This window comes from Dipodomys merriami, unplaced genomic scaffold (assembly GCF_024711535.1).
Source record: "Dipodomys merriami isolate MVZ:Mamm:240054 unplaced genomic scaffold, mDipMer1.0.p SCAF_15, whole genome shotgun sequence".
In the NCBI taxonomy this organism is placed as follows: Eukaryota; Metazoa; Chordata; class Mammalia; order Rodentia; family Heteromyidae; genus Dipodomys; species Dipodomys merriami.
In genome coordinates, this window is record NW_027202826.1 from 34668132 (window position 1) to 34691201 (window position 23070).

A 23070-nucleotide genomic window follows, 5' to 3' on the forward strand; every position below is an offset into this window, starting at 1 on the left:
ATATTATCCTGAATCACACAACATAACCATGATTTGTATATACTGATAATAATAATAGATACTACTTCAATCTACAAATCGTTTGCCAAATTATAGCAAACTAATGACAATAAGGTTGTGGCTTTATGGAGAGAGAAAGCAAATGATTAAAAGCTTAAAAATATCTCCTTTAAAAAAGACTTCAATGGTTTTCAGAGCTGAAAAATCCAGACATGGCTGGACTCCACTCTCTTGTCTGATCCCAGCATACTACAGGTGCATATGCAGTATGCACACTGAATGCTGTAAGGTAAAATTAAGAAATTGTGGTCGTTTTTGCGTGTAAATTTGTATATATGGTGTTAAGCTTGGATTCCAGGCCCTCTGCAGGAGCAGGCTTTGAAAATGTTCTATGTCCTGTGGCTCTGTTAGCTTTTTAACCTTAGGTAAGGAAAGGCACTAGTAGGAGATTTCTTTGTTTCTTCTTCTTTTTTTGTTTTTTTAGATTTTTTGAGGATTTATACTTTTATTATTTAAAAAAAATTGTAAAGTACAGAGGGGTTACTTTCACATAATTAAGGTAGTGAGTACATTTCTTTTTCAACAGCGTTACCCCTCCCTCATTTTCTCCCACTCCCCTCCCCCACTTTACCCCTGCGGGTCCCCCCTTCCCCCCCCTCCCAGTAGGAGATTCTTAGGGATCTTTACTGTCCCTGGGCTAGGAGGCCTTAGACTTGTAACCAGATCCAGCCAGTCTGGGTTTAATTTGAAGCAAGAAACCAAGGGCTAACGATGTAGGGCCGGAAGTGCCCATCAGAGGGCAGTATTGACTCACGTCAGCGCGCAGCGCGCTTCGCGTTTGGAGGGGCGTTCTTGTGGCCAGGAAGAAATGTATGACATATGCCCTATATTTTGCATTGTCTGGCTTAAACTCATGGTTTTGCAAGTTACTTCCCTTAAAGGGGAAAATTACTGACCTTACTCCTAGTTATTCTTTCTCCGTTGGAGAAGCAATGCGTACTCTCACAAAACCTATCTGTGGCGAAGAAAGATGAGGAGAGTTCCCGCCGCCCGTAAGACGTGGCAGGCGGGCATGGTGTTAGCATTTCCAACTTCCTCACATTTTGTTTCCTATTTCGTATCCCTCGTCTTCCCTTGGACCCCAAACTAAACAAAACCTTTATTAGATTTCCTTTGGCTACAAAGTATCCAGAGGGCGAAATTACTCCATCATGGGTCAAAATTCCAAAACTAATTTTTTTCAGAAGAAAAGAACGGGACTCTGTTCCAAAGGCCGTTGTGGTCACCTCAGAAATGGGAAGGCTTTTTCTGACACCCGAATTCCAGGTGTGAGGAAAACAACGCCTAGCAGACACCGCCTGCCCCCCCCCGCCCCCTAGCAGAGGGTGGGGTTTTGGGGACGGGGTTTTGAGGGGTGTAGTCTCCGGGAAGGCGGGGCGGAGGGGCGAGGGGGCCGCTCGGGGACTGCGTCGCGAGGCCAGCGATGGGTGACTGACCGATCCCGCAACACAGCGACTCCGCAGATCTTTCTGGCAGTGGGAGAGGAAGGGCACGGAAAGGGTTAAGGCAATCTGCGCGGCGCATTCCCAGACAGGCTTGGCTTAATCCTTCCTCCCGCTTTACCAGGCCCGTACCCCCCGCCTCCCTTTTATTACTCTCCACGACCCCCTTTACCCCTGCGGGCCTTACAACCTGGGGTCGGCCCCCTCCCACCCCCCTCCTCCACTAAAGTTTATTCGCAAGCCGGACCCACCCCCCCATCTATTCTGCAGCCGCACTCTGCGGTTATAAAGGGGACGCTGGCCAAGATTTGCCCAGAGGGGTGGGGGGAAAGAGCATGAGGAGATGAGGGGCTCAGTGGCCCCCTCCCTACTCAACACCTCCGCCGGGCTGCACTCCCACGCGGACCGCCCACAGCCCCGGGGCGGGCCTGGGGAGTGATGAGCATCCCGAGCAACTAATCAGAGGCCGGGACAGACAGAGGCGCCCGTTCATGGTGGGTGTGGCAAGCGGGACCACGGCCCAATGAGGCCTCGGCGGGGGCGGGACGGTAGGTGACAGGACCGGAGCCCGGGGGAGTGGCGGAGAACTCCAGCGCCGGGGATCACTGAGTGCGGAGCAAAGTTTCGGAGCCCGAGCTGGGCTGCAGCCCGCGGCCCGCCCTTCCCCGGTCAGGGCACGCGTGTGTGTATGTGTGTGTTTGTGCATATGTGCTTGCCCACTCGTGTGGATGCACGCGCGCGCGTGTGAGTGTGTGCACCAGTGTGTGCTTGCATGGGCGTGTGCACGCGCGCGGGTGTTCATGAGTGCGTGCGCGTGTACAGCGCGCGCGTAAGCGTGTGCATCCGTGTGCGCCTGCATGTGTGCAGGGCACATGTGTGCACCCCAGTACACCCGTCTGTGTTCGCGTGTGTGCACCCGCGCATGTGTGCGTGCCTGAGTGTGATCTTGCGCGCGCATGAGTGTGTGTGTGTGTGTGCGCGAGTGCGCGCGGCAGGGAAGGGGCGGGGCCGCGGGCCGCCGCGGGGGCTGGGAGGGACCCGCCGAGCCCGAGCCGCTACACGGTTCCACCTCTGGCCCCGGCAGGCGAGCTGAGCGCTGACAGGCGCGGCCCGGAGCTGCGCAAGGTCCCTTCACAGCCCGTCCAGCTTCCCCGCCGGCATCGCCACGGTGACCAAGGAGGAGAAAGAGAAGAGGGGACCCAGCACCCCGCCCCAAACAAAAAGCCTTGTGGATTACAAAGTGAAACTGACCCAGGACAATAGCGGAGCGCGCAGCCCGGAGAGGGCTTCCGACCCCAGTCGCCCGAGGCGAGAACCCCATGCCACACTGAACGGAGGGGACGCGGGGGCTCGCGCGCCGCTCCGGCCAGACCCTCGGGAGACCGAGAAGAAAGGGAACCCCGCGCTCCACTTGGATGTACAAATAATGGATGGGCAGGCGCCCAGGCGGAGGTGAACGATGCGGTGGAGGGCTGGCGGCTGCCAGCGTCGGGTCTCGGGCTCCGGGCCGCAGCAGGGGCGGCGACGGCGGTGGCGGCTGGAGAGCCAGGAACAGAGCTGAGCGCTCGGGACACCGCCGCCGGAGCGCCGGGAACGCGGCGGATTGCCGGCGCGCACACGCCTCCCGAGGGCCTAGGCGGCCGCCGCCAGGGCCGGATTGGAGGGAGGGGTGTCGCAGCCCGCATCTATGAGGAAGGGTCTCCAGGAACTCCCTGTCTCCAGCTCCCCGAGGGCAGGGAAATCGCTCTCCCCAGGTTTCCCTTCGCTCCTTGAACAACGCCAGCTCTCCACAGTGGGTAAGTTCTAAAGTTTCTGGAGATTTTTTTTGTTTTTGTTTTTTTCTGCACTGATTGCTCAGATTCAATTCTGAAATCACATACCTCCTACCCACTCGAGCCAGAGCGTTCCGATTCTGCGGATCAAAAACAAAACTCAAGGAAAGGCAAACAGAAAAAAAAAAAAAAAGCCAGAGGGCCGAACAACTTTCCTGAGCGGATCCGCCAGGGGCCCGCGGAGTCCGCGGCCGCTTTTGGGCTCAGCATCTTCCCCTGCGCCCTGCGTGCATCGGGCGACCTGGACCCATTTTTTTCGGGGCTGCAGGGGTCTTTCTGGGGCCGGACTGAACTGCCTTTGACACTCTAGGAGTCTCAGCCCCAGCCGATCGCCTCCGCTGCTGCATCCGACCGGGTAAGGATTCCCCGCCTCTCCTCAGCTTCCTTCCCTGCGGGGACTCCGCTCTGGACGCCAAGGACCATGACCCTGGCAGCGGACGGGGCTGAGGGCCACGCGTGCCCGCCGCCCCTCACGCTGTGCCCATCCCAGCTCCTTCGAGTCCTGTGGCTGCTTTGCCTGCTGCCCGGCCCCGCCTGGGTCGAGGGCGCCGAGCAGCGCCAAGTGTTTCAGGTTCTGGAAGAACAACCGCCCGGCACCCTGGTGGGCGCCATTCAGACGCGCCCCGGCTTCACCTACCGGCTCAGCGAAAGCCACGCCTTATTCGCCATCAACAGCAGCACCGGAGTCCTGTACACCACGGCCACCATCGACCGCGAGAGTCTGCCTAGCGACGTGATCAACTTGGTGGTGCTGTCCAGTTCACCTACTTATCCGACCGAAGTGCGCGTGCTGGTGCGCGATCTCAACGACAACGCGCCCGTCTTCCCGGACCCCTCCATCGTGGTCACGTTCAAGGAGGACAGCGGCAGCGGGCGGCAGGTCATCCTGGACACCGCCACCGACGCGGACATCGGCTCCAACGGCGTGGACCACCGCTCCTACCGCATCGTGCAGGGAAACGCGGCGGGGCGCTTCCGTCTGGACGTCACCCTGAACCCCAGCGGCGAGGGCGCCTTCCTGCACCTCGTCTCCAAGGGCGGGCTGGACCGCGAGGCCACCCCGCAGTACCAGCTCCTGGTGGAGGTGGAGGACAAAGGCGAGCCCAAGCGGCGGGGGTACCTGCAGGTGAACGTGACAGTGCAGGACATCAACGACAACCCCCCGGTGTTCGACAGTACCCAGTACCAGGCAGGGGTGCTCGAGGACGCGGCCGTGGGTTCCAGCGTCCTGCAGGTGGCAGCGGCGGACGCGGACGAGGGGACCAACGCGGACATCAGGTACCGGCTGCAGGACGAGGGTACCCCTTTCCAGATGGACCCGGAGACGGGGCTCATCACGGTACGCGAACCGCTGGATTTCGAGGCCCGGCGCCAGTACGCGCTGACCGTCCAGGCGATGGATCGGGGTGTGCCCTCGCTGACGGGGCGTGCCGAGGCGCTCATCCGACTGCTGGACGTCAACGACAATGACCCGGTGGTGAAGTTCCGGTACTTCCCGGCCACATCCCGCTACGCCTCCGTGGACGAGAATGCCCAGGTGGGTACCGTGGTGGCTTTGCTCACCGTCACCGACGCCGACTCCCCGGAGGCCAATGGCAACATCTCTGTGCAGATCCTCGGAGGCAACGAGCAGCGCCACTTTGAGGTGCAGAGGAGCAAAGTGCCCAACCTGAGCCTCATCAAAGTGGCCAGTGCCCTGGACCGCGAGCGCATCCCCTCCTACAACCTCACGGTCTCCGTGTCTGACAACTTCGGGGCGCCCCCCACGGCAGAGACCCGGGCGCGCTCGTCTGTGGCCAGCCTGGTGATCTTCGTCAACGACATCAACGACCACCCGCCAGTCTTTGCCCAGCAGGTGTACCGGGTGAACCTGAGTGAGGAGGCACCCCCTGGGAGCTACGTGAGTGGGGTGTCTGCCACGGACGGGGACTCAGGGCTCAATGCCAACCTGCGATACAGCATCGTCTCTGGCAATGAACTGGGGTGGTTCCGGATAAGTGAGCACAGTGGCCTGGTGACCACTGCAGCCTCTGGGGGCCTGGACCGTGAACTCGAGTCCCAGATTGTACTGAACATCAGTGCTCGCGACCAGGGAGTCCACCCCAGAGTGTCCTACGCTCAGCTAGTCGTTACTCTTTTGGATGTGAACGACCAGAAGCCAGTGTTTAGCCAGCCACAAGGGTACCAGGTGTCTGTGGTGGAGAATACCCCAACTGGGACAGAATTGCTCGTGGTTGGTGCAAAGGATGGGGATTTGGGTGACAATGGGACAGTCCGCTTCTCCCTACAGGAACCGGAAGGTGCCCACAGGGCCTTCCGGCTGGACCCTTTGTCAGGGAGGTTGAGCACAGTTTCCTTTCTGGACAGGGAGGAGCAAGCCTCCTACTCTCTGTGGGTTATGGCCACAGATCTGGGCTCCCCTCCCCAGACGTCCGTGGCCCGCATCAACGTGAGTCTGGTGGATCTGAATGATAACACTCCTGTGTTCTATCCTGTCCAATATTTTGCTCATATCCAAGAGAATGAACCAGGAGGGAGCTATGTGACCACTGTCTCTGCCTCTGACCCTGACCTGGGGCCCAATGGAACTGTCAGGTATACCATTTCAGCAGGGGACAGGTCCAGGTTTCAGATCAATGCTCAGAGTGGGGTGATTTCTACTCGGATGGCCCTAGATAGAGAAGAGAAAACAGCCTACCAATTGCAAGTAGTGGCTACTGATGGTGGCAATTTACAATCACCCAACCAGGCCATTGTCACCATCACGGTTTTGGACACACAAGATAACCCACCTGTGTTCAGCCAGGCGGCCTATAGCTTTGTGGTATTTGAGAATGTGGCTTTGGGCTATCAGGTGGGCAGAGTGTCAGCGACAAGCATGGATCTCAACACGAACATCACCTATGTCATTACCACTGGGGACCAGAAAGGCGTGTTTGCCATTCACCAGGCCACAGGACAGCTGACCACAGCCAGTGTGATCGACAGAGAAGACCAGGCATTTTATCAGCTCAAAGTAGTAGCTAGTGGTGGTGCAGTGACTGGAGACACAGAGGTGAACATAACAGTGAAGGATCTGAATGACAACGCTCCTCATTTCCTCCAGGCCGTGGAGAGTGTCAATGTGGTAGAGAACTGGCAGGCTGGCCACACTGTTTTCCAAGCTAAAGCAGAGGATCCTGATGAAGGCGTCAATGGCCTAGTGGTCTATAGTCTGAAACAAAACCCCATGAATCTGTTTGCCATTGATGAAAGGAATGGTACTGTTAGTCTCCTGGGTTCCTTGGATGCACACGCTGGTTCTTACCAAATGGAAATCTTGGCGTGTGACACCGGGGTGCCCCAGCTTTCCTCTAGCCTCATTGTAACCGTGTATGTCCATGATGTCAATGACAACCCACCTGTATTTGACCAGATTTCTTATGAGGTCACTCTTTCTGAGTCTGAACCTGTGAATTCTCGGTTCTTCCAAGTTCAGGCTTCTGATCAGGACTCTGGGGCCAATGGAGAAATTGCATATGACATTGTGGAAGGCAACACCGCGGGTGCGTTTGGCATCTTCCCAGATGGTCAGCTGTATATAAAAAGTGAACTTGACCGTGAGCTTCAAGACAGATATGTTCTGATGGTTGTTGCTTCTGACAGAGCCATTGAACCACTCAGTGCTACTGTGAACGTGACTGTGATTCTAGAAGATGTTAATGATAACAGACCTCTTTTCAACAGCACTAATTACATGTTTTACTTTGAAGAGGAGCAGGCAGCTGGGTCATTTGTGGGCAAAGTAAGTGCTGCTGATAAAGATTTGGGGCCTAATGGAGAAGTAAGGTATTCCTTTGAGATGGCGCAGCCAGACTTTGAGTTACATGCCATCACCGGGGAAATCACAAGCACTCGTCAATTCGACAGGGAGTCTTTTGTGAGACAGAGGGGAAACGCCATGTTCAGCTTCACAGTCATTGCCATGGACCAGGGGCTCCCTCATGTGCTCAAGGACCAGGCGAGTGTCCATGTGTACATGAAGGATATAAATGATAATGCTCCTAAATTTTTAAAAGACTTTTACCAAGCTACCATATCAGAGACAGCAGCTAACCTGACCCAGGTTTTAAGGGTATCGGCTTCAGATGTCGATGAAGGCAATAATGGACTGATTCATTATTATCTCATCAAAGGAAATGAAGAAAGGCATTTTGCTGTGGACAGCATATCAGGTCAGGTGACGCTTATCGGCACCCTGGATTATGAAACCACACCCGCCTATTCCTTAGTGATCCAGGCAGTGGATTCAGGAGCAATCTCCCTCAATTCAACCTGTACACTAACCATCGAGATTTTAGATGAAAATGACAATAATCCTTCCTTCCCCAAGGCCACGCTAATGGTGGACGTTTTGGAGAACATGAGGGTTGGTGAGCTGGTGTCGTCGGTGACGGCCACGGACTCGGATTCGGGGGACAATGCCGATTTGCATTACAGCATCACCGGGACCAACAACCACGGGACCTTCAGCATCAGCCCCAACACTGGCAGCATTTTCCTCGCCAAGAAACTGGACTTCGAAACCCAGTCTCTGTATAAACTAAACATCACTGCCAAAGACCACGGCAGGCCCCCTCGCTCATCCACCATGTCAGTGGTGATCCAGGTAAGAGACTCCAACGACAACGCACCCAGCTTTCCACCCGGGGACATCTTCAAGTCCATCGAGGAGAACATTCCCGTCGGCTCGCCGGTCCTTTCCGTGACGGCGCACGACCCCGATGCTGACATCAACGGCCGGCTGGCCTACGCCATTGTGCAACAGAGGCCCCGCGGGGGCCATTTCTGCATAGACGAGGCCCAGGGGGTCATCTACACAAGCGCCGAGATTGACCGCGAGTTCGCCAACCTCTTTGAGCTGACCGTGAGGGCCAGCGACCAGGCCGTGCCCGTGGAGACCAGGCGCTGCGCCTTGAAGAATGTCACCATCCTGGTCACGGACCTCAACGACAACGTCCCCACGTTCATCTCGCAGAATGCCCTGGCGGTGGACCCGGCCACCGTGGCCGGCTCGGTGCTGACCACCCTCCTGGCCGCTGACCCGGACGAAGGAGTCAACGGAGAGGTGGAGTACGAGATCGTCAACGGGGACGCGGGCGCCTTCAGCGTGGACCGCTTCAGTGGGGACCTGCGCGTGGCCGCTGCCCTGGTGCCCTCGCGGCTCGTCTACAACCTCATCGTAGCGGCCACAGATCTTGGCCCTGAGCGCAGGCGATCAACTACGGAACTGACCGTCCTTCTGCAGGGCCTGGACGGGCCCGCGTTCACGCAGCCCAAATACATCACCATTCTGAAGGAAGGGGAGCCCATTGGCACCAACGTCATCTCGGTGGAGGCGGCCAGCCCCCGGGGCGCCGAGGCCCCCGTGGAGTACTACATCGTGTCTGTGCGCTGCGAGGAGAAGACAGTGGGTCGCCTCTTCACCATCGGGCGACACACGGGCGTTCTGCAGACGGCCGCAGTCCTGGACCGGGAGCAGGGCGCCTGTCTTTACCTGGTGGACGTTTACGCCATAGAGAAATCGTCGGCTTTCCCCAGGACGCAGAGAGCAGAGGTAATGATTCTGGAATTCTCTTTGTATTTGCTGTGAATGCGATGTTTATGTACGTAATTGTCTCTGTGTGTTCTCCCTATTATGATTTCCACTGGTTGATAGATTGATGGTTTGTTTGCTTGATTGGGCCAGTCCTGGGGCTTAAAACCAGGCTAGTGCTCTACTGCTTGAGCCACACCTCCACTTCCGGCTTTTTGAAGGTTAATTGGAGATTGAAGTCTCATGGTTTTCCTGCCCAGGTTGGCTTTGAACGTAGACCCTTAGATCTTAGCCTCCTGAATAGCTAGGATGACAGCTGTGAGCCACTGCTACCCAGTTATTTTCCCTTATTTTTTTTTAATGCTGAATTATTATTATTTTTTAATAAAAAGGAGCAGAGGGGAAAAAAGTTCTGTCATAAATGCTATTTCAGAAAAAAAGTATAGGTATGATCTTGGTTACTCTAATGACATTTTTTTCTAGTATATGCATCACCTCATAGAAATCATCAGGCTAAGGAGAAATAGTAAGTGGGATCCATTTATATGAACTGAACTGTGGTAGCAATCTACACTTACCTTTCAGTAAGGATGACCTCCAGGGGAGGGCAATCCCAGAATAAAAAATTCCCTGTTGCACAATGAAAACCTTCAGTAGAAGTCTGCAAGGTGACCTAGCTTTTGGGGATGAGTAGATGTGGAGATCAGTGTGAGAACTTACATGAGGTTAACTGCCATGTACTTAGCAATCTTGGCATATTCTTTTTCAAAAGTGAGTAATTCTGATGGGCTGAGCCAAGTTTGGGAGGAGACTCTTGACATCATCTGAAGTACATTCTAAGCTCCACCCTCTGACTCAGGTCCATCCTTTCTCCTCCCCTGAAAGCATATCATGTTTTATGAATGAACCAAACCAAGTTGTGTAATGCCATATAGAAGTACATGCTGATGGGTAAGGGATTGGTGTTTCACGGTACAAGCCAAGAGAATACCACACTTGGCCTTTCCTATCACAACTCTAGGTTACAACCTCCACGGTCTCATTGATTGTATTTTCTCAGTTGAATTATTTCCCGTGTTGAGCTGATCATTGTCCTGCTTTGATCCAGTGATACTGGGGAAGGTCTCATTTGCTGTCTTCTAGGTTTTTTTTTTCTACCTTCCCTCACAGATATTCTAGAGCTTGTTACTCAGCCAAAAGTACAAAATATCAAATGTGGTTTGTGATACTTGGCGGTCACCCAAATACAACATGCTGGTGAAATACAGGCTCGTGTGTTTGTTTTCTTGGTCTCTTCTCTTTGGGGAGGAGGTGGGGAGCTTGCTTCATTTTAAATGCTCATTTGTTCTTATCCTGTAAGGCTCCCCATCATCATTCATTTTCATGATAGCTGACTGAATCTGTGCCGTCCACGTCTTACTGGGAAGTAGAAACAATTAAAAATAGAATACTTAGTAGATGTAACTCTTAGATATAGTATTCTAAATGAGGTTTACTTTTATCTTATATGCATAGTCCCGAAAGTTTATAGATAAATTATCTTCTTTTACTTATTTTTCTGCTGTTTTGACTTAATTTTATATTTTGTGTGGGTATTGGGGCTTGAACTTGGCATCTTCGATTATTTGGTTTTTCGCTCCAGGCTGGCACTCTACCACTAGAGCCATACTTCCACGTCCAGCTTTTCCCTGGTTCACTGGAGATCAGAGTCTCATGGACTTTACTGCCTGGGCTGGCTTCTAACTGCAATCCTCAGATCTCAGTTTACTGACTAACTAGGTTTACAGATGTGAGCCACCAGCTCTGATCATGGCTCTGTTTTATTTAGCTCTTTAGAAAATTCTGAAATATATAGGCTGGGAATGTGGCTTAGTGGTAGAGTGCTTGCCTAGCATGTATGAAGCCTTGGGTTCCATTTCTCAGTACCACACAAACAGAAAAGGTCAGAAATAGAGCTCTGGTTCAAGTGGTAGAGTACTAGCCTTGAGCAAAAGAAGCCCAGGGACAGTGCCTAGGCCCTGAATTCAAGCCCCAGGACTGGCAAAAAACCAAATCTGAAATGCAGGAGTGGTTTGGTTTGGCTCATGTCAGGGTTTATCATGACAATGTGTAATTTTATTTTACTCTCTAGATACCAAACTCTGTGTCTAGATTTCTTTGGTGAAGAGATTTAAATAGAAAGTCAAAATATTTATTGAAGGCAAGCAGTTTGGGCTTTGGATGACTTTGTTCAAGTATAAAACAGTTACATTACTAGGTGCTGTTTAGTTCAGGGTATTGCAGTTTATTAGAATACTGTACAGATTCTATTAGAATACTCTAGAATACTATGTAGAATGAGAATCTATGCTCAAGTTCATTATTGTTCATTGCTCTTTGTTCATTAGACAGGCAATATATCTTGAATAACATTTCCTCTGAAAGGTAAGAGTTAGGAAAAATAGTCATTAAAATGATTTTGTCAGTAATAGATGACACTGTGCCTATTTTTAACATCAAGTAACATCAGTTAAAAGTTATCATACAAACTGTAATTCATTCATTTAAAAACCTAAGGAGAATTCAATAGGATTTTTAAAAAATGCAAAACATTGTTTCAGAATGTTGTCTGTGAACTTAAGGACTGAAATTGAAAACTGAGTTTACATTCCAATCTCCAGGCACTCTGAACTTGAAAGCAATTAAAAAAATTATTCCAAAGAATATTACAGCAGTAGTTGGGAGTTTATTGCTTGTATTTTTCAAAGGTAGACAAGAAAAGTGTTCTTTTTTTCTTTTGCTCAATTTATAATTGTGCCAAAAGAAGTTATGAATGACCTCTGGTTGTTAGAGATGATTTTTTAATTGTATCCACACCCAGACTGTTCAATTCACTTATAAGTTTGTGTTTATGCTGATAGGATTTAGAGTTACTCACTCAGTTTTCTGGTCAGAGTTGTGGTTGATCATGTGTTCTTTAAGCAGAGAGACAACAGGTAAAAATTAAACCACTGAATTTGCATTCTTTTCCAAGCTCCCTGCTTGAGGTGGCATGAATAGGAAGGCCTTTGAAGACATTATTTTGAGTTGAAGACACAGATTTATTTTTCCTTTTTTTTTTTTTATTCAGACGCGTGCAGAGTCATGATTTTGTTAGAGTAGCTCCTATAAAGTCTCTATCAATTGTTTTTGAACTCCTACACAAGAGCAAACTTATCTTTTCTTGTGCCTGTGATTGTACTTGAATTTAGGGCCTGGGAGTTAGCTTTTATTCATTCAAAGCTGGAGCTCTACCACTTGAGCCACAGCAACCTCTGGCTTTTAAAATGGTTAATTGGAGATTAGAATTTCACAGACTTTCTTGCCCTGGCTGGCTTCAAACTGTGATCTTCTGATCCCAGCCTCAGCTAGGATTACAGGCGTGAGTCATCAGCACCCAGGTAAACATTCATTTTTTAAAATAAATGTTACCTAAGGGCATGTGGGTAGGTCCTAACTGGACCTCAAAAGATGAGGAACTTTGTTATTGCTCTTTGCTTCTTCAGTTTTATAGTACCTGCTGCACCACAGACACTTGAAGCACATTTTCTGAGTGAGAGGGTAGAATGGCTAAGATCTGAATATATGTTCCTGCATGGGGAATAAATTGACACAAGAAAGCTTGGGGGGTGGGGGGATGAGTGGAGTGTTAAATCTGATCCTATCATTAATTGAACATAGCAATTACCTCTGCTCTACAAATGACTTGAAGATTGTCTGAAACCTCCAAAAGCATGGACATGGAGTGGGGGAGTCTGATGTGGAGTTTACAGTTTAGACAGTACAAAGTGATGTTCTCAGACCTTTTGGATTGCAGGACTCTTCTGTGCTCTTCAAAACCACCCAAAAGGGCTTTTGGTTAGGGATGTCTTATCTATTGAGACTTTCTATTTTTAATACTAAAGCAAAATTTAAAGCTTATTTAGTTAAAATCTGCACTAGATACAATGTTTTCATCTTACTTAAAGACTACTTTATTTCTTTCCCTTTTTACTTTTATGATCCTTAAGTAGTTGTACAAAGGGGCTGCAATTCCACATGCCAGTTTATGAGTACATTGCATCCTGATCACTGTTCCCCCTTCCATCATCCTCTCCCATTTCCCTACCCCTACCCTCCCCTCAAGTTATGGGACTTCATTTTCACATAACACAGTGCGTGCTATGGCTGCATTCACACACCCTTCCTTTCTCCATTTATCTGCCCTCCTCTCCTTGTACCTCTCTTTCCTAGCCCCCCTACCTCCCCAACAGTACATGTTTTAGACCTCTGGTACTGATACCTTCTTAACTTAAAAAAATAAAAAGAGTGACATGGGAATTTAGATATACCTCCAATACGCTGATCATTGCTTTTGCTTATATTTCTAGCAGTAAGATTACTGGGTCTTACCAACATTCTCATTTTAAGTTTTGAAGGAACTTCTCCCATGTCTTTCATACTTGTCTTGTTAGTTTATATTTCTTGGTTCTTGAGTTCTCCTCCAGGGTCTGTGTATTAACTTGGCTTGGTCTGCAAGTTGTACTACTTGGTTAGGTTCAAGTTGGTTATCTATTCATTTACTCATTTATTTACTGTGCTAATTCTGAGTTTAAGCTCAGGGTGTGGGCATTGTCCCTGAGGTTTGTTTTTTGTTCAGGGCTAGTGCTCTACCACTTGAGCCACAGCTCCACTTTTGGCTTTTTGGTGGTTAATTGGAGATAAGATTTTTTTGGACATTTCCTGCTCAGGCTGGCTTCGATCCTTGATCCTCAGATCTCAGCCTCCTGAGTAGCTAGGATTACAGGCTTGAGCCTCTGGTGTGCAGCTGTTGTATATTTTTCAACAGTCATTTATTTTGTCTTCTTTTGAGAATCGTCTGTTCAGATCTGCTATCATGATTTAATCTAATAATCCATTTCTGCTATTTACTTATGTATTTTCAGATGTATACTTGGAAAATATTTTCTTCCATGAATACATTTTCTCCCATGCTGTATTGAAACTTTTTAGTTTGAAGTACCCCACTTGTCAGTTGTTGCTTTTATTGTCTTTGCCAAAACCATTGCCAAAACGAATGTCTTGAAGCATTTTCTGTTTTCTTCTAATGATTTCATAGCTTCAGGTTTTACATTTAAACTTTTAATCTATTTCAAGCTACTTATATAAATATAAGTAAGAGGCAAAGGTCTAAAAAAAGAGATACAGGGCTAATTTCTTTCTTCTGTGTGTGCCTATAAAGTTGACCCAATGCTTTTTAATGAAGATCTGTCATTTTCCCCTGTATTCTTGGTGCTATCATTATAACTGTGTAGAACCATCGCCAGAATGTATTATTCTTTTCCACTGATATTGAGGTCTGCTTCAATATCAGTTCATCAGTTATAGAAAAATCCTTAAGTATGCTGCCTTTGACCTTAGTGGCGATGGTTAGAGATGACTCAGAACTTGAAATGTTATGTATCAGCTTAAGCTACACTTCTTTGCCTTGAATAGTAGGTTTGTTTGTTTATTGAAAATTAGTTCCTGAGGAGCTTTTCTTTCATGTGAAAATAATATTTCACAAATAAAACAACTAGTTCAATGTACAATTCCAACACATGCTTTCCTTTGAGACCACAATTTTTAGGTAGAGAACAACATTTTCAGAGCATCATTTGATCTTTGCCACAAAAGATATTGTAATCGGAGTCTTGATTTATTATAATTATTATTTTATTGTTTTTAAAGGGATATTTTTCTTTCTGTCTTAATTTTTTTTGTACTGGTGCTTCTGGGGCTTGAACTAAGGGCTTGCGCTCCATACTTGAGCTTTTAATGTTCAAGGGTGACACTCTATCACTTGAGCCACACTCTACTTCCAGCATATTTGGTGGTTAAATGGAGATGATAGTCTCATGGGCTTTCTTGACAGGGTTGGCCTGGAACCACAATCTTCAGATCTCAGCCTCCTGAGCAGTTAGGATTACAGGCGTGAGCCACCAGTGCCAAGCTGTTTCATTATTTTCAATTACTTTATTCCTCCTCCTCGCCCCTGCTGGGGTTTGAACTCTGGGCCTGGGCACTGTCCCTGAGTCTCTTTTTGCTCAAGGCTAGTGTTCTACCCTGTTAGCCATAGTGCCACTTCTGGCTTTTTCTGAGTAGTTTATTGGAGATAAATGTTGTATAGCCTTTTCTGCTTGGGCTGGGTTTGCACTGCAATCCTCAGGTCTCAGCCTCCTGAGTAGCTAGGATTATAGGTGTGATCCACTGGTGTCTGTCTGTGTTTTGGAAATGGCATTTGATTTTTACTGTGAATACCTGGCAATAAATACAGTTACTGCTAAAATATTTCCAAGCTGCTATTCTGATTTGTGTAAGATAATAGCTGTTTCTTTTGTACCTTTACTACATGTGTCAACACACTAAATGAGCCATGCAGTGTTTTCTGTCATTAGAACACATTTTTGGCTGTCTGGATCTCCTGACACAGGTTTTTGGTTTACCTAGGGGACAGTGCACAATCTACAGTGTGTGTGTGAGAGAGAGGCAGTTGTTTGCTACTGAGATTTTGGCACTTCAAGAAAACAGAAAAGATTCACTAGTAATAAGATATTAAAGGCAGGATTTGAGAGCAATCCCACTTTTGGGCATTTACCCAAATGATCACAAACAAGACCATACTAAAGCTACCAGCACAACTATGTTTATTGCAGCATTATTTACCATAGCTAAGATATGGAACCAACCCAGATGCCCCTCAGTAGATGAATGGATCAAGAAAATGTGATATATATACACAATGAATTCTATGCCTCCATCAGAAAGAATGACATTGCCCCATTTGTTAGGAAATGGAAAGACCTGGAAAAAATTATATTAAGTGAAGTAAGCCAGGCCCAAAGAAACATAAGGTGCCATGGCTTCCCTTATTTGCATTAACTAGTGTATGTGTGAGACAAGCAGAAAGGGTCAGATAAGTTGATGTTTGGCTAAATGAACCCCAAGATAAGGACTCAAGTGGTTTTTCTTTTTTGCTATTGTTTCTAACATATTTATAAGATGATTTCTTTGTTGCTTTGTATGTCCCTCCCCCACGGTACAACCCCTGTTTTCACTGTATTTGATGTTGGTATAATTTGTGGAGGGGAAAGGAAAAAACAAATTGTTTAAATAGGGATATAGGTGGTCCCATTACAACAATGAGATGTACAAATCGTTATGTCGAAAAACAAACTTTACAACTTTGGCTGACCGGGGTGGTGAGGGGGGGGCGCGTGGTTGGGGGGGTGGGAGGGGAAGGCAGGGATGGTAAGGGGAAACAGAGGAGGAGGCAACAATGCTTGATAAGAAATGTACTCATAACCTTGCTCATGTAATTGTAGCTCCTCTATATGGTATTTTCACACTAAAAACTTATTAATAAAAAATAATAAAGGCAGGATTTGAGTATTAGGTGGGTGGAATGTGATTCTTTTAAAAAACTAGACTGTTTTAGTAGTTGGATAATAAATCATTCTTACAAGGAAAACATAAAGATTCCTAACAGAAGTGAGGACGGTATTAGTCAGGTCACTGGTGGTCACAGTTTAGCCAGGAGCTAGTGGCTTACTCCTCTCAGGAGGCAGAGACCTGATGATTGGGCTTCAAAGCCAGCCAGAGCAGGAAAGATTATGAGACTCTTTAATTAATCACCAATATGCTACAAGTGGAGTTGTGACCCAAATGATAGAGTTCTAGCCTCAAGTGGGAAAACACAGAACTTCACCCAGGCCATGTGTCCAAGCCCCAGGGCTGGGACAAAAAAATTAAATGAACAAACAAACCTGATACTATTCTAAAGAGAGCTGGGTATGTGATAGAAAATACAGTAATTATTGACTATTACTAGTTGTACTATTACTACTAGTTGACTATTACTATTACTAGTTGTACGTTTGGATATATGAAAGTGCTTTTAAAACAACTTTATTATTTAAAACTTAATTGCAAATAATACTATCACCATTTCATGGTTATGGGAAACTATGCAATCCCCCTTCCCTGCAAAAAAAGTTAAGTAAGTTCATTTAGATAGAACATAAGTTTTCTTCCAGATTTGGATAACTCTAGAATTTGTATTCATAGCCACTGTTCTAGAAAGTCAGAGCAATATGCAGGCTTAGTTAAGAGATGTGCCCTGTACTTTGTAGATATAAGAACATGTATGCTTTAAAGAATTGTTTTTTTCACTTTTGTGTTTGTTAAGAAACATTATCTTGTATATGAAATAAGGGAAAATGTCCAATTTAGGTCATTTCCAGTGGTAGTTTGGTGATGCCAGCTAGGCCTTAGATTGAGGACAGGATGTTCGCTGGAGGGGTGGAGATGAGAAGAGTCTAGGGCCTAGGGATGGGTGGCCAACACAGGACTTGCTGGGGCCTTCCCCTCACAGCACTGCCCAGTCTGGAAGCAGTAGGTGCCTGTTCTTAGTTTATTTATTTGGTTTTGTGCTGGTACTACAGCTCAAACTCAGGGCCTGGGGTGCTATTCCTTACGTTTTTTTGCCCAAGGTTGGCACTCTTAATACTTGAGCCAGGTCTGCATTTTGCTATTTAACTGGAAATTAGTTCCTTTGGATTTGTCTGCCAAGACTATCTTTGAATTTAAATCCTCAGAGCTCAGCCTCCTGAGTGGTGGGATTACAGGTGTGTCACACTTTTCTGTGCTGTGTCCTGATGTTGGAATGGAGGGGATAAAAATGGAGACTATATTAAGGAAGGAAGATATTTTAGAGTTTCATCTGCTCTTTTTTTAAACAATGGGTGATTATTTACTGATTTGTTTTATTTCTTCTTGATGTACTTTAAAATATATTGGAAAAGATGCTGCAAATTAAAGGGCTTAGTAAGGTCTTGTGTGTGTGTGTGTGTGTGTGTGTGTGTGTGTGTGTGTGTGTGTGTGTGTTTGGGTGTGTGTTAGTAGTAGGGTTTGAACTCAGGGCTTTGCACTGTTGCTTAATTGTTTTACTCAAGGTTGATACTCTTAGTACTTGAACTATACCTCCATTTCCAACTTTTCACAGGTTAATTGGAGATGAGTCTCACAGACTTTCTTACCTGGGATGGGTTTGAACTGTAATCTTCATATCTCAGCCTCCAGAGTAGCTAGGATTACAGGTGTAAGCCACCAGTATTTCCCAGACTTTACAGTTCTTAAGACACAAACAACTGTGTTTGGTAGTCCATGCTGCATATATTCAATAGCTGTGGAGAGCCAGGCACTGGTGCACATTCCTGTGCTCATATCTATAATCCTAGCTTCTTAGGAGAGTGAGGTGTGAGATTTGAAGTCAGCCTGGGCAAAGAAAGTCCATGAGACTCTTATCTCCAATTAAGCATTTAAAAAGCCAGAAGTGGAGCTGTGTCTCAATTGGTATAGCACTAGCCTTGAACAAAAATATTCAGGACACACACACACACACACACACACACACACCACACACCACACACCACACACACACACACACACACACACACACACACACACACACACACACACACACACACACACACACACCCCATAGATAATGTCTGTTAAATATGCCTGATCTGGTCTGGTATTCTGCTGATATATATATATATATATATATATATATATATATATATATATATATACACACATATATATACATATATATATACACACACACATACATAAAGGCAAAACCTATCTAAAGAGGAACTTGCTGGGTATTTCCTTTATTTATTTATTTATTTTTTGCCATTACTAAAACCTTCATCCTTTACATCATTTATTGTCCCAGTAGGTTTTGAGGTCACTGTACTTGGAGTGCTTCTGAAAATTACTTCTGAGCTTAGGATTATTTCTGAGCTTAGGGTTTTTCACTGCTTTGTCTGTAGCTTGCACTTTGTCATCGTTAGGATGAAATACTGCCCAGGGCACTCATTAGTTGTGAAGTATTGCTGTGTTAATGACATAGAAGACTAATGGGCCCAGGAGTGCGCCCTCTATTCCAAGAATTAATAAAGCCTGGGCTCAGCTCTTTCCCATCTTCCCTGCAATAACTAGACCTCACCACAGGAGCTTGTGAGTGGAAACAAAAAGATCAGTGGTCAAGGGACATGGGTCCAGATGAACTTGAAAGTTGCTTAAAGGATACCAAATGAACCGTCTACGGTAACTGTTCTCGAATGTTCTCAGGGTGTCATTTCTGGCCACAACAGCCACTATTAACAGCATATGAAATAAGAATGTGGACTACTAGAAGAACATTCATATCCTGTTATACAATTGTGCATTATAGATGGGTGCTACTAGCTCATGCCTGTAATCCTAGCTACTTAGGAGGCTGAGATCTGAGGACCATGGATCAAAGCCAGCTCGAGCAAGAAAGTCTGAGAGACTCATCTCCAATTAACTGAAAGCTGGAAGTGGAGCTGTCATGGAGCTGTATACTAGCCTTGAGAGGAAAATCTAAGAGAATATGCAAGGCCCAGAGTTCAAGCCCCTGTACAGGTACAAAATACTTTAAATCAAACAAACAAACCAAATATTCTTTATAACATGTACACTGGTAATTATGTATGAACTTCCATGCATCCTTTATGCAAAGAGAGTTGCATTTACCTTGATGTTAATGCCTGTGTCCAATTTGGAATTCAGATTATGAAAATGAAATATGTCAAACTTCCAGGTGACATATATGGTAAACAAGAATTGACTATAGGAAGCTAATCTTCCTGTTTACAGAGACTTGTTTACAAACATACATATATACTTCAGAAACAATGAGTAAAAACTGAATATTTTAAAGCTTTTAAGAACAAATTGAAGCTAGGCACTGGTGGCTCATGCCTGTAATCCTAGCAACTCAGGAGACTGAAAGCTAAAGATCAAGCTTCCAAGCCAGCCCAGGTAGGAAAGTCTGTGAGAATCTTATCTCCAGTTAACCACCAAAAAGCCAGAAGTAGAGTTGTGGGTCTTAAGCAAATAATAATAAAAATCTCATGGAAAATTCATACACACACACACACAACAGAAAAGAGAAAAGAGAGAAAGAGATAACACAGAAACATTTGGAAAGAAGCTTGTCAGTATTCTGATTCTAGGTTATGTTAATCCCAACACAGCACAGCTCTTTAAGAGTAATTAGTACTTTCTGTATTCCTTATAGCATACAGTTATTGCCACCCCAAAAGTTTCCATCATTCTATATATTTCCATAAAGAACAGATTAGGAGCCAAGGCAATTTAGGTGATTGCCTGGTATTTGGATCACTTTTAGCTCTTTCTTTAGATTATACTTATAACTGTCCATTCTTTGTTTTGATTTATTAAACCCTAGACAGGAATGGATTTCCATTTTTCCAAGCTACTGACTCACTTCCTTCCACCTACCAATTTTGGCAATACTGTTTTGAACAATTGGCCTATGCCTGTCTCTTTTCTTCTCATCATCTCTTAAATCATTTATAACAGGCTTGGCTCCTGACCCTCCAGTGAGGTTACTCTTACCAAGGTCAATAGCGACCTTGGCACGTTGCTGGATCTAGTGTCATTTCTCCAAGCGCACTTATTTAACCCACAGAGCATTTTTTTGGGTATGTGTCTGTCAGTATTGGAGCTTGAACTTAGGGCCTTGTGCTTTTGCTTGGCGTTTATTCTGGTTGGTGTTGGCTGGTGTTCCACCCCTTGAACCACATCTCTACTTTCAATTTTTTTCTGTGTAATTTGAGATGAAAGTCACAAGGAATTTTCTGTCTAGGCTGGCCTTAAATTGTGATCCTCAGACCTCAACTTCCTGAGGAGTTAGAATTACAGGTGTGAGCCATCAGCACCTAACTGAGAACATTTGAACGGGTAGTTTTCTCACTTCGGTTAAATATTTTCAACTTCCAAATAATCAGTATCAGTGACTTTTTGTCTTTTTTATGTCTTTGACCACATTCTTTTCAATCTCTTTTTACCAGCTTTTCTCTGACTTCTTAAACTGTAAATGTTTGAAGGTCATGAGAATCAGTTCTTGAAATTCTTCTCTTTTTAATATGTTCTCATTACCCAGAGGATGCAATCAATCAAGATGCTGAACAACAATTTAAACACACACACACACACACACACACACACACACACACACACACACACACACGACTACCAAATCTACCGTACTCTCCTGACTTCTATATTTAGATACTAAACACAATACTTACTCATTGTTCAAATGACTTTTTAAATTTTTTTTGGTGTTGGTCCTGAAGCTTGAACTGTGGGCCTACACACTGTCCCTGAAGTTCTTTTTTGTTTGTTTGTTTGCTCAAGGCTGGGGCTCTACCATTTGAGCCACAACTCTACTTCTGGCACTTTTTGTGATTAATTAGAGATAAGACTCTCACAGACTTTCTTGACTGAGATACTTTGAACCATGATCTTCAGATTTCAACCACCTGAGTAGATAGGATCACAGGCATGAGCTACTGGTGCTAAGTTTAATTGGCTTTTTTTTTTTTTTGCCAGTCCTGGTGCTTGAACTCAGGGCCTGGGCACTGTCTCTGAGCTTCTTTGCTCAAGGCTAGCCCTCTACCACTTGAGCCACAGAGCCACTTTTGGCTTTTTCAACTGATGGCAATTACAGTCTTCTGGTTGCTCAGGTAAAAGTCATGGGACATCATTTTCCATCCCTCCCCTGACACCCCCCCCCCCCCACCGCATGACATACTGGGTTTGGGTTTGAACTCAGCATCTGGGCACTGTCTTTTAGCTTTTCTCTCAAGGTTGGCACTCTACCTATTGAACCACAATTCCACTTTGGCATTTTGGTGGTTAATTGGAGATAAAATCTCATGGACTTTTCTGCCTGGGCTGGCTTTGAAGCTCAATCCTCCAATCTCAGCCTGCTGAGCAGCTAGGATTGTGAGTGCCTGTCTTGATATCATCTTTGGCACTTCACTTTGTTTTCATCTTATGCAAAGCAGATTTCTTTCCAAAGTCTTCAAAGTATATTTGGACACCAGTCATCTCTCCTCATTACTGTGTTCACTCCCTGGGTCTATGACATTGACATCTCTTCCTCCTAGTGCTTCTGTGACACCCTTTCCTCTGTCCTGGCTCTACCCCATCTCCAAGAGCACAAAGCTCCCTCTCCAAGGTGCTTCCTGCCCTTCTTCCCCTTGCATAGAACATTCTTTTCATTTAATATATCTTATAGTATCGTATTTAGGTCACGTATTTCCTATAACATTTATAACATGATGTATGATATAACAAGGAAGTCTGGGCAGTTTTTTTCCAAGACTTCTGGCATTTGATCCTGTCTTCTATTCCATCTGAAGCTCAACCTTCACTCTTGCCTCCTCATCCCACCTCCTCTCATTCCTCTTCTGCAGTTCTCGATTCCTCCATGTATGGCTGACCAGCCTTTTTCATCAGTTCCGTGTGTTCTCACCTCCTACATGCCAAAATACCTTAAAATTTACTATGGCCAACGTGAGAGTTAGCCCTGAGATTATCTCACTCAGAGCTTTCCTATTTTTTTTTTTCTAAAAGAAAAAGTCAGGCATTTATAGGGACTCATGGGACTGCAGGTGACTGCTCTAGTTGATGATTTTGCTGTCAAGGCACTGAATTCTCCTGTATGCTACAAATAGCAACTGCAGTGGTCAGTGAAGACCCTGTCCCTGGTCTCAGCCTTTCAGGCTCTGTCCCCTCTGTCCTCAGCCTGGATGACCAATTCCATGTCTCACTCATGTCTTCCCTCTGTCTCCCCTCTTCTTCCATCTCCTGTCTGCCTCTCTTTAATCTCTGTTGTTATCTATATGACTCAGATGGCAGTTCTCCTTCTCTCTAGAATGCATGCTCCAGGAAGGGAAAGTGCATCACCTGCTTCTGTGTGCATATCTTCTAGTAGACCTGGCTCTATGCATGGTAGCAGCTCAATCTGCCATAGAACAGGGAGTTTCTGCCCATCATGCAGTGAATATGCTGCTTGTGCCTTGGCTCGGTCATTGAGTGACACATGCTGAAAGACAGGCTCCACTTTTCAAATCTCAGCCCAAGTGTCTGGAGCTTCTTCTGAAATTGGTGAAGAAGCTAGTTAATTGTCGAGAACTGATTTTCCTGGATAAAATGACAGTGCTGCCTGCCTTGACTGGTGAAATCCTTGTAACCCCATCTTCATATGTATTTA

General features: G+C 46.3%; 1 protein-coding gene across 1 annotated transcript in view; it reads left to right on the forward strand.

Annotated features, from left to right (window-relative positions):
* The first annotated feature begins 3104 nt into the window (after nt 1-3104).
* Fat4 (FAT atypical cadherin 4) overlaps nt 3105-23070 on the forward strand; it is a 168535-nt gene continuing 148569 nt past the window's right edge. Inside the window, exon 1 of the mRNA XM_070022562.1 lies at nt 3105-8930. Coding sequence (XP_069878663.1) covers nt 3756-8930 — 5175 coding nt within the window. The 5' untranslated portion in view covers nt 3105-3755. The remainder of the gene's footprint in view (nt 8931-23070) is intronic.